Source organism: Juglans microcarpa x Juglans regia, chromosome 8S, assembly GCF_004785595.1.
Source record: "Juglans microcarpa x Juglans regia isolate MS1-56 chromosome 8S, Jm3101_v1.0, whole genome shotgun sequence".
Classification (NCBI taxonomy): Eukaryota; Viridiplantae; Streptophyta; class Magnoliopsida; order Fagales; family Juglandaceae; genus Juglans; species Juglans microcarpa x Juglans regia.
Window position 1 is genome coordinate 14,645,370 of NC_054609.1, and position 13,268 is coordinate 14,658,637.

Here is a 13,268-nt window from a genome sequence, read left to right on the forward strand (position 1 = left end):
TCAGCTTTATTGTATGATCATTGTAATAATATTGCTATCACTTATGCCAAATGATTTAAAAAATATTACTGAAATCCTTACGCACATGGGGTAAATCAAATAAAGCTGCTACAAACATCATCAGTGATGATCATAATATATATATATATATATATATGTGTGCAGATCTTACAGTACAGTACTGGTATGCATTGCTGAATCGTTCAACCCAGCAAGCTGCCTGCCCAGTACTACGAAATATCCGAAACCATATATATTTACTCTTTGATCTCATGTTAAGAAGCGCGCTTTGAATTAGGTTCAAGCCTCATGAAGAACTATATAGGTTTAATTCAAGCTGAAAGGAACATGCAGCTCGGAAAAATTTCGCATATAATTATGATCTGCATGATTTACATGGAGATCAGCGTACTTGTAGGGTTGATAGGCAGTTAAAAAAGGCAGGATGCATGTCCTTCGGAGATTTTTATCTCGTGAAGAACTGTTACAAGTAGATATATAGGACATGTACCGCGGGTCATTATATTAATTGTTAAATCCCACTTGGGAAGACCAGTTTCCATGCACCTTTTACCATTCTCTAGACATGGTTTTCTTTTTTTTTCCTCTTATAAATAGAGGCCTTTGGCACTCTTTACATTGCCATCCTCCACTCTCTCTCTCTCTCTCTCTCTCTCTCTCTCTCTCTCTCTCTCTCTCTCTCCCCCCCACTCCCTCTCTCTCAGACTAATAAGAGGGGAGGATTAAGATCAGGAGGCAAGTGGTGATGTTGTTGACAGAAGATAGAGAGCACAGATGATGATATGCGCAATATGCATGGTTTTTGCATCTCACTCCTTTGTGCTCTCTATGCTTCTGTCATCACCTTAATTCAGCCCCTCATCCCACTGATCCCATCTTTGATCACTCCTTTAATCAACTGCAGCATTACTTTGATTATATATCTTATTTTCTTCCTCTTGAACATTCTTTTTGTCAATTATATATGACAGTTTTCGAACCTGTACTAATAGATGTTAGTGTTATGTATTTTTCCAGTTCGAATCAAGGAAGAGGCCAGAGAATTAGGCACTATTATTGAAATGGTCAGTAAGGTAATTTCCAATGATGATAGGTATGATTTGGGATCATGTCTATTCCTAATTTGGCTAACATTTCTTAATACTAATCCCCCCCACCCCCAAGAAAAAAAAAAATGAAGAAGATGAAGTATGCATGACAGCATTCAGATTCTGTGCTCAGATATTAAGATGTGATTCCTAAAGGGAAGGCACAACTTGCTTTGTGGGAGATAAGGAAAATGCACAAGGAAAGGAAGCTCCAAAGAAAAAAGACATTTGGGTCTAGCTGACACAGCCAAATTAAGTAGGCCTCACATTCAGGATCCACCTGGAATTACAATTCTGCAGGTTGCAAATTTGCTGGAAAGTGTCATGTGCCTAATATGTATGAATAAGTTACATATATACCTTTATTCAAAACATGGCAATCTGATCATGAATCGCCAAATAGCCCAAAATTGTTGAGTGAGAATCCGAGCATGTAGACCCTAGATGCATGATCATTATGTGATCTTTTAACTTTTATAGAATTTTTTTTCTGAGTTCCTAGAAATTATTGATTCCTTCTGACCCATGCATGATGGTCTGTTGTAGATAAAAAGCTAAAAGAACATGCTGGACCACCTGATCATAAAAATGGAATATTTATGCATTTTCTTATGACAGATCAGAAAAATATATATATATAACCTGTTGCATGGAAAAGCTTTCCCTTCTATTATATATATGTCATCTTTGGAAAGCATGATTTTCATTTTTCCTTACTGTTGACTGGTCAAATTCCAACTGCAAGTATCTTACTAGGCCGGATGATCTTCAATTAGCATCCTTTGCCGTTTGGAATTTGAGAGAGAGATCATGACGGCCCTTCACACGCACACACACATGACACAGATATTTATGTTGAGTCACATATAATCAAAGCATTAGGAACTGCAGCTAGCATAATGCAGCTGACTAGCTAGCTAAGGTCATGATCTAGGTCATGCATAAATGGAATGTGCTTGGATATATTATACCTAATCCACACATGCACCACTTTGATCATAACTAACCAAAAAAACAAAAACTATCTAAAATTTTCTAGAATTGGTGACTAAAATCTTTGATTGTCTTTGCTAGGGTTATGTGGCGCCCAATCCTTGAATGGTGAAAAAAATGTTTAGCAAAGAAAGAATATTGTTAGGGTTCGAAAAATTCGTCATAACTTTGCCTATATGTCCACCGGCCACTTTACGTACTCTGTTCGTCTCTGATTGGTTATCAAGTGATAATTTTCTAAATAAATTAACATGATTGAGATCATGGAATTACCATTAATTTGATATATGGGTATCACTACAAGAATTGTTATGGAACTTTTTTTTTTAATTTTTTTTACTTGGATCAGATCAAACTCCAAGAATCAGTACTACAGTAATTTAACCTAATCAAAGTGATGGGAGGAATAATAGTGTAATAAAAAATATAGAGTCGTGTTAGCGTGCCACCCAGCTTTGACAGTTGGGCATGCCTGCTAGCACAAAGTTTCTTTTTTATTTTTATCTTCTTTTCTTTTTTACATTTTTTAATATATTTTAATATTTTTAAAAAATAAAAAAAATACCAATAGATTAAAAATCACTTTCTTAATTATTAAGTAAAAAAAATTAAATATATGAACAGTAAAATGAGGGGGCAAACTCAAATGACATATTAGCATTTTCCAAAAATATATATTCTATTTGCATGGGGTCAGGGTGTACCTCTGGTTAGTCATCAAATGAAAAACCCAACTACTGTTCCCACATCAGAGTAAAAACTCAACCAACTTAATTTGGTAGTTTGAGCTCAAAATATCTCCACTTTGAAGTCGTGCTATAGTACTACTCGAAGCAGAAGTTCAAATATTCTCCTTACTGTGGCTGGTGGGAGCAGAACACACCAAATTTGGCCATAATGCTCCAATCAATCACATCTTTGGGCTAAGGTGACCACCTCATCTTTCCAGGGGAAGAAAAGAAATGAAGAAAGTGCCATTTAAGAGAGTGCCTATGATGTTGGAGAATTTGAGTCAGATGATACTGAGTTGTCAAATTGTACATTGACTGTATTGAAATACTTTGAGGTGACAAATCAGCACAAAAATGGCAGGAAATCATGATCTTTCCTTAATTGGGGTAATTTTGCGCACGTTTCGGTATTTTGGCTATAATTTTGGCTGAGTATCAGAATCGTGCATATGACCCCAATTCGTAAAGTTCTTTTCGGCACGCACATTGTGGGCACCCAACTACGCTCAAGGTGCATTATTTTCGAGACCACATTCTACTGTTTTACTCTTTGAATTCTTATTTTTAATTATTTTTTGCCTTTATGGTAATATTTCATTTACTGTTTAAGAAGTGATTCTAAACTCAATTTGGGCTAGATTTTTGGCAGATTACTTCTTTTATTACGTATTTAATTTTGGCATGATTATTGAGATTTTGCTATTTTTGGTAAAATTCTAATACGATCAATTTTCAGCTATTACAACCCGACTTGTGGGTTGACGGAACTGTTATTAAATTTTGATAATTTTGAATTAAACATCAGAAGCGTTTCTCTGCATTTTTGGGCGATTTTTTTGTCTTCTTTCATGTGAATTATCTGTTAAAACTAACGTGCAAAATAATCACTATTTTGTCCGGCATCAGCATGCATGCGATCAATCTTAGTTCCATTTATTATACGCCATAAAAATCAAGTCTCCTATGATCATTCTAGTCTAGGATATTGCAGTCTTGCAGCTAAACTCACGAACCTTTCATCCAAAACTAGCCAAACAAAGAAAGCACTCTTAATGCAGGAATGTATGTTTGAGGGTAATTTACTTTTGATCTTGACTTCTGATCAGAAATTACCCAACTGATTATCACGAACTCATCAATTGGAGCAAAGCAAAGTTCCATACATATGATTTTTTTGGAAAGAGGGGAACTGCGCTTATGAAAAGATATCTGCATAGACTTTTCTCTTTTTGGCTGGTGGCTGACATGTTCTATGGCCCTCCATGTTGTGCGTACTTTTTCCTTTTTTTTTTTTCTCTGCTACGTACGTACATGCACCATTCTTTCCTCTTTCTTTTCCTTTTTTTTTTTTTTTTTTCTTTTTCCTTTTCCTTTTAATCAATGATCTTTTTGGGAGTATTTGACAAATAGAACAAAAGTCATCATGGTATGGATAACCTGGCCAGGCCCTAGTTGGACATATAGATATTGGGGTTCCACTGCAGAGTTGAGTAGTTTATTGGATTTGATAATTCTATATTTGTTTAGATAATGAAATGTTATAGAATAATATTCAGATGAATATGTGGTTCCATAAGTAAATTTTAATAAAAATTTCCATATCAAAGAAAAATGGAAGCAATTCATAGTGTAACTCTAACATTCATGTGTTTGACAGCAAAATTGCCCATTAGGTTCTCTTAGGCCTCGTTCACTATCACAAAATTTTTTATCTCATCTCATCTCGTATCATCTAATCATTACAATTGTCTCAAATCTTCACACAAAATATAATAAACAATTCAACTTTTTCAAATCCCAAAACAAAAATAATATTAAAAAAATATATTCTAACAATATTTTATTCAACTTTTAACTTTTATCTCAATTCATCTCATCTCATCTCATCTGCGATCAGTCTTATGGGCAAGGGAAATTAGCTTAATATATCCTTAGCCAATTGCAATAATATTTATACTAATAAAAAACTCTGGTGCCAAGGAAGGATGACAATTCATAGATTGTGGACCTCTACCAATTGTCATGGAGTACTAAATACATCAGTCTTGAACAGAAATCCCATTATTGATGGCAGAAGTTGTTGAGCACATCTTGGCGCTTATCCTTGGAACTTGGCTGCTTGGTGGCACATTAATTGTAAATGATGGTCCCTCTCTGCATATAATGACTGTTCCCACTTCTCATGACCTGAATACTTTCTGTGGAGAAATCCCATTATTGATGGTAGAGATTGTTGAGCACATCTTGGCACTCACATCCCTTGGATATTTGGTGGGACAGTAATTGGGTGATCTGCTCAATTTGAATCAGAGTAATTCAATGCATGACTACTCCTATATGACTGGTCCCTCAATATTGCAATATATAAGTGAACATTCCGACCACCAATACATTGGTTGCCACATTCGTTGCATTAATATGAAACAAGATTAGGTTTTCCAATTAGAAAAATGTTATATACTATATCTTCGTCTCACTCGTATCCTACTCTGATGATATCATGACATTAGAGAAATGATATTTGCAGTGCACAAACGCCGCATAACAAAACTGTTTATTTGTGACCAGTTATTTCTTACGAAAATTACTATTTCCTATTAAAATGAATATATTTTTGTTAAAAACAGTCATTCTCGTCGTAAATAATTCGTCATAAATGCTCATTTTTCTTATAGTGGCAACGCTTGTAGAATCTATGAGACTATATTTAGATTACTCATGACATTATCTATCAACTATTGGATTTGCTATTTCAAAAAATAAGAGTACTTCATCCAGGTGGTATAATTTGATTTAGAAAATAAATTTTAAAATTTAAATCTTACAAATCAAATTATGTCATCCAGTTGGCATTTTGTTAATGAAATAATAAAAATAAACATAAAAACAAAACAAAACCTAACCAATACCAACCATAGCAATATATAAGGACTCATACATGAAGTTTAAACTTTTTAATTCCGAAAGCAAAAGAACATTGAAAATTTATTGTTTTATTTCCCACTAAGACATGAAAATGTATCGCTTTGACCATTGAATTTCTAGGCATGAATAAAAGACGTTCCAAACTGTTGATACAAATTACAAGCCTGCATACATAACAAGATTTCCTGATCTGAAGTTTTCAAAATGCATTTTCTAACCAAAAGAATCACACACACAGACATATATCTCCATAAATAATTCTACAACCGTACAATTCTAACAAACATTTACTAATTACAAGAAGATTGGGTAGTTTTCAACAGAGTTTAGGATGATCAACCATCTTATAATTCCACAGCATTGCTGCTACTATCTTGTTTCATTGACTGCAAATGAAGTTGGCGTGTAAAACTGGTAGTAGAGTCCAAGAAATACAGAAGAACTGACATTAGGCAACAACAAGCAAACATGGGAATTGGCCCAAAAATCCAGAGGAAGAGAGGGAATGACAAGTAGTATGCTCGCAATCCGAGGGACCAAAAGTAGCTTCCTCGATTGAAGTTTCTTGCTACATACTCAATGGCCTGACTATTGTTTTTTAAATTAGACACAGTGGACAATAAGCTTACATGGGCGTAGTATCTAATGGATTCCACATTGAAAAGGAAGGCAAGAAGGTAACAAAGCAAGATGCAAAGGTACTTGATTGAAGAGATCAAGGAAGTCTGATTGCCATAAACCAGTTTTGAAGATATGTTGCTAGGATCTGATATGCTACTGACAAAAACACCGATTAGTGAACTTAGAGTAATTGCTGCTGTTGCTAATACTGTAGATGCCATTATGTTGTTGCTAATTGTTTGAACTGCCAAAACACCATTCTTCAAGGGGTCCTGAAAAGAATGTATTGGAGTTACTTCTCTAAACTAAAGGACTAATACTTAAAAGAGTAATACTACATATAGCCATAGAATGTCCAAGTGCCATATAGTCACATTGAAAAAAGAGTAGGGTCTACTATTAAAAAACTAATTTCTTTCATGTGAGTCCGGTATTTATTTATTTTTTGCAAAATGACTGTGCATCGCTTGTGCACTCACGACTGCAACTATCATTTCTCATACTTAAATGTTAGCATCCATTCTTACATAAGTTATCTAGAATACTTCTTTTAAGTAGGTTGAAGTTATCTGTAATACTATGCACTTGTTAATGTCAGCTTTCAGAAAAGTAATATTGGAATGAAATATCTAAATCATTGGATTGAAATTGAAAGAATTTTATCTGAGCCAAAAGTGATTTTCACAGCAAATTAGTCATCCAAGAACACACCTGCACTCATAATTATCAAACCTCTTGTAGATTGCTGGTAAATTCATCTTTATCATCAACAGAGAACACACAGCTTGCACTCATGAAGTAGGGAACATTTTCTCATGATTCTGTATGACTCCTTAAAAATTTCAGCATATGATATTAATCATCTGCACATCTCCTTTTATTCTCGATCATTGTTTCAATTAGATGCAATGAATTATGAATTGCCCATAAACTGTCATGAATTACTAAATTTAATAATTATCTTAAGAAATGCAAGATAAATTCCTTTTCTAACATCTAGGATTAGCATCCAAGATCAATTTTCTTTTTTCATTCTAGGATTTCCATTCACCTATGGTTGGTAAAATCAACTGAACATTAATTTAGCCCCGTGAAGTTCCATTAAGGCCTCATATAAAATCTCCTTTTATTGCAAAGGATACTCTCACATCAGATTGGTCAACCTTTATTATTTATTTCCTTTCTCCTATGGAAATCCCAATTGGCTCCCATTCCAGCAAGCATGGAGTAAAGTTTACATGTTGTTTCTTCTTTATCTACAACAATTGCAATTGGCTTCCAACACCAGTATATGAAACTAATAGGCACTACCTTTGATTGTCTATATACCCAATATCATTTATTAGGACATATTCTGTAGTTTCTTCTAAATGGTCTCTGTTTCACAAGAACAATACTAATGAGCACCATTCCTACGTTTTCAAGCCGAACATACATAACTCTATCCCCAAACAGAGCCATTATTTTTTAATCATATTGCACACTTCAAAAAAACCCAAAGATCTACTCCCTTTAATAGTTGCATATACCAAATTGCAAATGGGTATTGTTGTTTGTTTTTTTTTTTTTTTTTTTTTTGTATGGCTAGAGTTTGAAAATACGAATGAATGGCGCATGATGATGGGTGGCTTGGATGCTCATTCATGAAATAATAAGTAAAAAAGCATATGAAACAAGAGAGAGACACAGAGATTTATGTGATTTGGCATAAAAGCTTATGTCCACGGGTTGTTGGGGGCAAATCTACTATGTTTGATGCTTTAGACAGTCTCTCACGGCCTCACATATCTTTCAATACACTGGACAAAGTTTTGGATTTTGAGAGACGGTGAAGAAGACACCTTCCTTCTAGAGAGAGAGGATCTTATGGGCCTCCATGCCTAAAGGAGATTTGCCTAAAATCTATAGAGATCCTCCCCTTAATTTAACTGAGCATTATTTTCTTCTTTAAAGTAGTTGATTCTGACCTCCTTTATGCCACTTTCACCTTTTTTCTTGTCTGAATCAACTTCCCTTTGTTTTGTCTCTTCCTTCACTAGCTAGTGGTAATTTTTTCCAGTGGGTTGAGCCTAGTTTATTTCATATCCAACAAATGCCCTCGATTCTTAAGGTCAACTTACCCAACAAGAAGGCCTTGAGAATCTTCAAGTTAATAATAATAGAGATGATCTATGAAAGTTTTAGAAAGATAAATTTTGGGAACTTGTTTCTGGCTATTCATTGTTATGTGATGCAACGAAGATCTCCGAGGGCGAACCTCAAGGAGACATGTACATCCTGGTAAGGGCCTCTAAGGATGAGCCTCTAGGACGCTTGTTTGTGTGAGTGTATATACGTCAACCGAGCTCACTAATGGTCATGTGTGATTGTTTATTGTTAGCGAACATCGTGGAAGGCACGTATTTTCGTATTTGAGATCGTTTTTTTTTTTTTGGGCGCAAGTGGACATTGTGCCTTCTTGAGACGATTTTGCGTGGGTGTTGTTATTTTGGCATTAAGGTTAGAGTTTGTTTGTTGTAACCCACACATAAGTGGTTAGGGGGCCCGTCGACTCCCTAGGTCAATTTCAAGCAGTTGTTGAGCTCGTAAACTCATTTCTAGAGGCAACCCACTCGAGGCGATTTAGGAGCCTGGAAGCTCGTTCCCAATAATAACCTACTAGCGGCGGTTATGGCGAGAGTGTTAGCCTTGATCGCATGCATGTTGCTATCATTTCTTGCTGAGGTAGTGAGAGTGTTGCTTGACCTCTCTGCTAAAGTGCCAGTGTTAGCCCTGATCGGGTGCACATTGCTAACAATCGGCTTTGTAAGTGGGCAGAAGGATTGTTGGACTGCACTGCTATAATAGAAGGATTGCTTAACCACGTTGCTGAGGTGCTAGTGTTAGCCCCGATTGAATGCGAGTTGCTAACACTCAACTTTGTAAGTGGGGGGAGGTTTGCTTGACTGCTCTATTGTTGCGGGAGGCATGCTCAACCGTGTTTCTATGGTGCGAGGTCTAAGTGCTTGACTTTAGAAGAGCCAGCTATTCTGAGAAGCTTTCTCCAAAAACCAAATTGGTTTATATAAATAATCCAAATCACAAGTTTGAGACTTGCAAACCTGAGCTATTTTGTTGGAGTGTGATGAGGGCTCGAGGTGCTCAAGTGAGGCTTGAGGGCAGCCTTGCTTTGGTAATAATGAAAATCTAGTGCGCCTGAGTGAGTGCTCTAGGGCAATCTATTTTAGTGAAAATAGGGTGATGAAGTGCCCAAGTGCGGCTCGAGGGCAACCCCTTAGCTAGTGCTCCAAGCCAACCTTTGTTGCTCAAAAGAGCTTTGTAGCTCAGGAAGAGCATTGTTCTTTAGGAAAATTTTATTGCTCGAAGAGTTCCCCTGTTGATCAAGAAAAGTGTTGTGGGTCCGGGCGAGTGTTGTTGTTCAACATGTACCTCTGCTCTGTCTAAGATAAGGAGCTGAGGTGCTCGAATGGCACTCGAGGGCGCCGCCACAGTTGATTCTCTAGGTTAGGAGGTTGGTTCCTACCTTTTTTGTCTGAACTTACTTTTGGTCAATGCTAGCGAGCAAAGTGTGTTCCTGCTTATTCATCCATTTGGATTCTTATGAAATTTTGAGGAGTTTTGTGGGAGAAACCTCCAAAACCAAATTTTTTGGTACAAAGAAATTTAAATAGTAAGGTCCGAGAAGCAAACCAGGGTCATTTAGCCACTACTTTCAGAGATTGTTCTCCACTAAGTGATTTTTTCTTAGTAGAGATTGTTCACCATCGAATGATTTTTGTTGTGATTTTGCACCACTTGTGTTCTTGGGTCGAGCCTCATTGCTCACTCACGATTCTTGTCTCTCAGGGCAAGCATCATTTCTCGCCTTAGAATAATGTTGCTTGGAACTAGCTGGTGCTCACCTTGCCTGACGCTTGGGGTGAGCATCATTACTCCCCTAAGCTTTATTGCGTAGGTAGGCTAAGTGCCCATCTTGCTTGAGCATCATCGTTCACTCGTGATGTGGATAGGCCGAGTGTTCACCACACCTTTTGCTTGGGGCGAGATCCATTACTCGCTTTGTGAGTTTCTCAGGGGCGAGTTTCATGCCTGCCCCTACAGTGGTGTGCATGGACATGCAGTGCACATCACTTGAAACTACAATCACAAACAAATAGAGATTGATGAGGGACGTATCTTCATGGTTGTTTTAGTGCACTTTCCTTTCTAATTTGGAACTCTATTCATTCTCTCTTCGTCTCATTCTTTCACCTACTGAAACTCCCAGGTAATAAGATTCATGTCAATTGTTCCACTAGAGTGATCAAAGATGCTGCCGACGATCATCGTAGCAACCATACAACATTTTCGTTAATAGAAACAGGAGCACCTTGCACATTGACAGAGCCATTCCTCATGCCATAACCAACCCTTTAGACACAGATCCACCATCGTAAAATGCTGCCACTGTGAGACTCCTCAGCCCAACATGGTGCGAGCTCGTCATCCTCGGTGATGCTTCACAATGTTGCCTCTTGGTTTCTGTCTCTAGTGGCTTGTTGGTGGTTAACCTCACGGTGTCGATGGATGCTTAGGTGCGAGCTGCTTCAACGTGGTGCAATGGACACGTATTGTGCTTCTTATGTGGGGTGTTGCGATTTGACGTAGTGGCTAGGTGCCCTTTCATCGTTTGTCACCTAGGCATTGGTGGCATGCTTCCACAACAGGCGAGCAAAAGTTTGCTTTTCATCACACGCACAGGGCACAAGTGTGAGCTTCATGCTCACCCTCTTGAATTTTTATAGTGGCAGAGTCCTTACCCGCCACTTTTGGTATGGTGGGTAAGATCTCACCCACCACGAATGCTCATGCGATCTCGCCTGGCGACTAGTTCTATGTTCACTATTGGCAGCCAAACGACGATTTAAATGATTGTCTAGTTAATAACGGCAAGATCATTACTTGCCATGGGAGTGGCGAGATCATGATTGTCTAGTTGGTATGCTCAGTGCTTGCCCATTGTTTTCCATGGGTGGCGTGCTCCTCGCCTGCCACGGGGAGTCCCTTGTGGTTGGCGGGCTGCACTCCTGCCAGCCTTGCTTCGTCATTGATGTGGCGGTCAATAAACATGACAGGCTACAAGCTCGCCATGGGGTAATGAATGCCATGGTGGCGACAGAAATTGCTAACAGCAATTTCTGGGTCTTTCACAGCGATCCCTGCACCTGCAAAATCCCTTTGCGGCCACCTCCATGAGCGCAACTAATGGTGGTTTACCCTCTAGTTTTCAACGTGACGTGGCTCTACCGTTGGCGACATAAACCATCACCAATGCTCTCTGGTGTCTCTTGCTACAGACCCGTGATTGCCAATGTCCCTACGCCACAACTGGCAAGCGCTCAGTTGGCAGGCAGTTTACCCACCAACTTTTGTCGTCCATATATGTGCATGACACTTGGTCACGCCATGCATAAATTTCATTACTTTCTTCTCTTCCTTTTTTTTTGTACAATGACTGCCCTGATAAAAGAATTACTAGAGGAAAGGGAAAGGGGCGTAAGAGATAAACTTATCTGCTTTTCTAAAGGAGGTCTTGTGAGCCAGATGATCGATCTACAGATGGCTCCAAATTGTTATTGGTTTTCTTGTATGGTCGGAGTTTGATAATACGAATGAACAGCCCACGACGATGGGTCGTTCAGATGCTCATCCATGAAATAAACATTAAATTAAGGATATGAAACAAGAGAGAGACACATAAATTTAAGTGGTATGGTATAAAAACCTACGTCTACGGGTTGTTAGGGGGTAAATCTACTATATTTGATGATTTGTATAGTCTCTCATGACCTCATGTATCTCTCAATAAAGTAGAAAAATTTTTATGTTTTGTGGGAGGTTGAAGAAGATGTATTCATTCTGGAGAGCGAATATCTGAGGAGCCTTTTTGCGTAGAGGAGATATGCCTAAAATCTATCAAGATCCTCCCTTTTTATCCAGGTTTCTTTCTCCTTTGAAGTGATTGATTCCTACCTGATTTATGTTGCTTTCACATTTTTTCTGTCTGAATCAACTTCCTTTTGCTTTGTCTTAATTTCCTTCGCTATTGTTGATTGTTTTGGAGTTGGCCGAGCCTAGCTAGTTCATTTCATACCCAACGGTTATTCCTTGAAAAGAATTATACTTTCTTTTTATGTATTCATGTTTTATTTCGTTCATGTATCTAAATAGGTAAAGCATGACCCAAACTGGCCGGCGTACATACATGAGTAGTGGCATTAAGATCACAACCTTTCAAGTAACACTCTCAAACAATCTTTTTGGGTCATCAAATATTCCATAATCATCTTGAATAGTTTCTAGTGCATGCTACAAGTATTGTACCAAAACACTTGCAAAAACCTTTACAATCGATCCACAAACAATATGTTGAATTCACACATGCAATATATAGGTATTCTCATGCCGCAACATCCCACTAATTAAATTACTTGCAAGAACAAGAACACAGAGAGAGAGAGAGAGAGAGAGAGAGAGAGAGAGAGACTTAACAGCCATCATGGAAGAGACCCATAGGCGGCGAATCTCAGCATTAAGACCAATAACGGTTCGTCTGGGAAAGCGGAGGATAGTGAAGAGAAACCAGAGGTGGTATACTCCAAAAACCAAGAGACCCAATGGTACCAGCACATAGTCCAATCGTTCCTCTTTCATTCTCTCTCTCTCTCTCTCTCTCTCTCTCTCTCTCAACTCCTTTTGTGCAAGAGGATAAGAACGAAGAGAAAAAGGATCATGAAGTCTCCTTATTTCATTTTGAGATCGACGTAGTCGTTTTCTAATCACTGCATGCGATAATAATATTTTCTAAATGCTATATATTATTATCTAGTCAACGAGCCTTGCTTGATCT

General features: G+C 37.8%; 1 protein-coding gene and 1 long non-coding RNA gene across 2 annotated transcripts; one reads left to right on the forward strand and one right to left on the reverse strand.

Moving 5' to 3' along the window:
- Window positions 1–576: 576 nt before the first annotated feature.
- Window positions 577–1,614, forward strand: LOC121244717. Its single transcript, XR_005936484.1, has 2 exons — window positions 577–1,114; window positions 1,243–1,614. It is a non-coding gene; the product is annotated as an uncharacterized LOC121244717 (long non-coding RNA).
- Window positions 1,615–6,102: 4,488 nt separating this feature from the next.
- On the reverse strand, window positions 6,103–13,187 carry LOC121244247. Its single transcript, XM_041142264.1, has 2 exons — window positions 12,911–13,187; window positions 6,103–6,651 (listed from the first exon to the last, which is right to left on the reverse strand). The coding sequence occupies exons 1-2, from the start codon at window positions 13,070–13,072 to the stop codon at window positions 6,103–6,105; spliced, it is 711 nt and encodes a 236-aa protein (XP_040998198.1). The 5' UTR covers window positions 13,073–13,187.
- Window positions 13,188–13,268: the final 81 nt, after the last annotated feature.

Bases quoted from the DNA above. Each gene is read 5' to 3' on its own strand.
- LOC121244247 (XM_041142264.1), bottom strand. From the start codon at position 13,072: ATGAAAGAGGAACGATTGGACTATGTGCTGGTACCATTGGGTCTCTTG. The intron at 6,652-12,910 runs GTTAAGTCTCTC...CATTCTTTTCAG, and splicing joins GGGTCTCTTCCATGATGGCT to GACCCCTTGAAGAATGGTGT.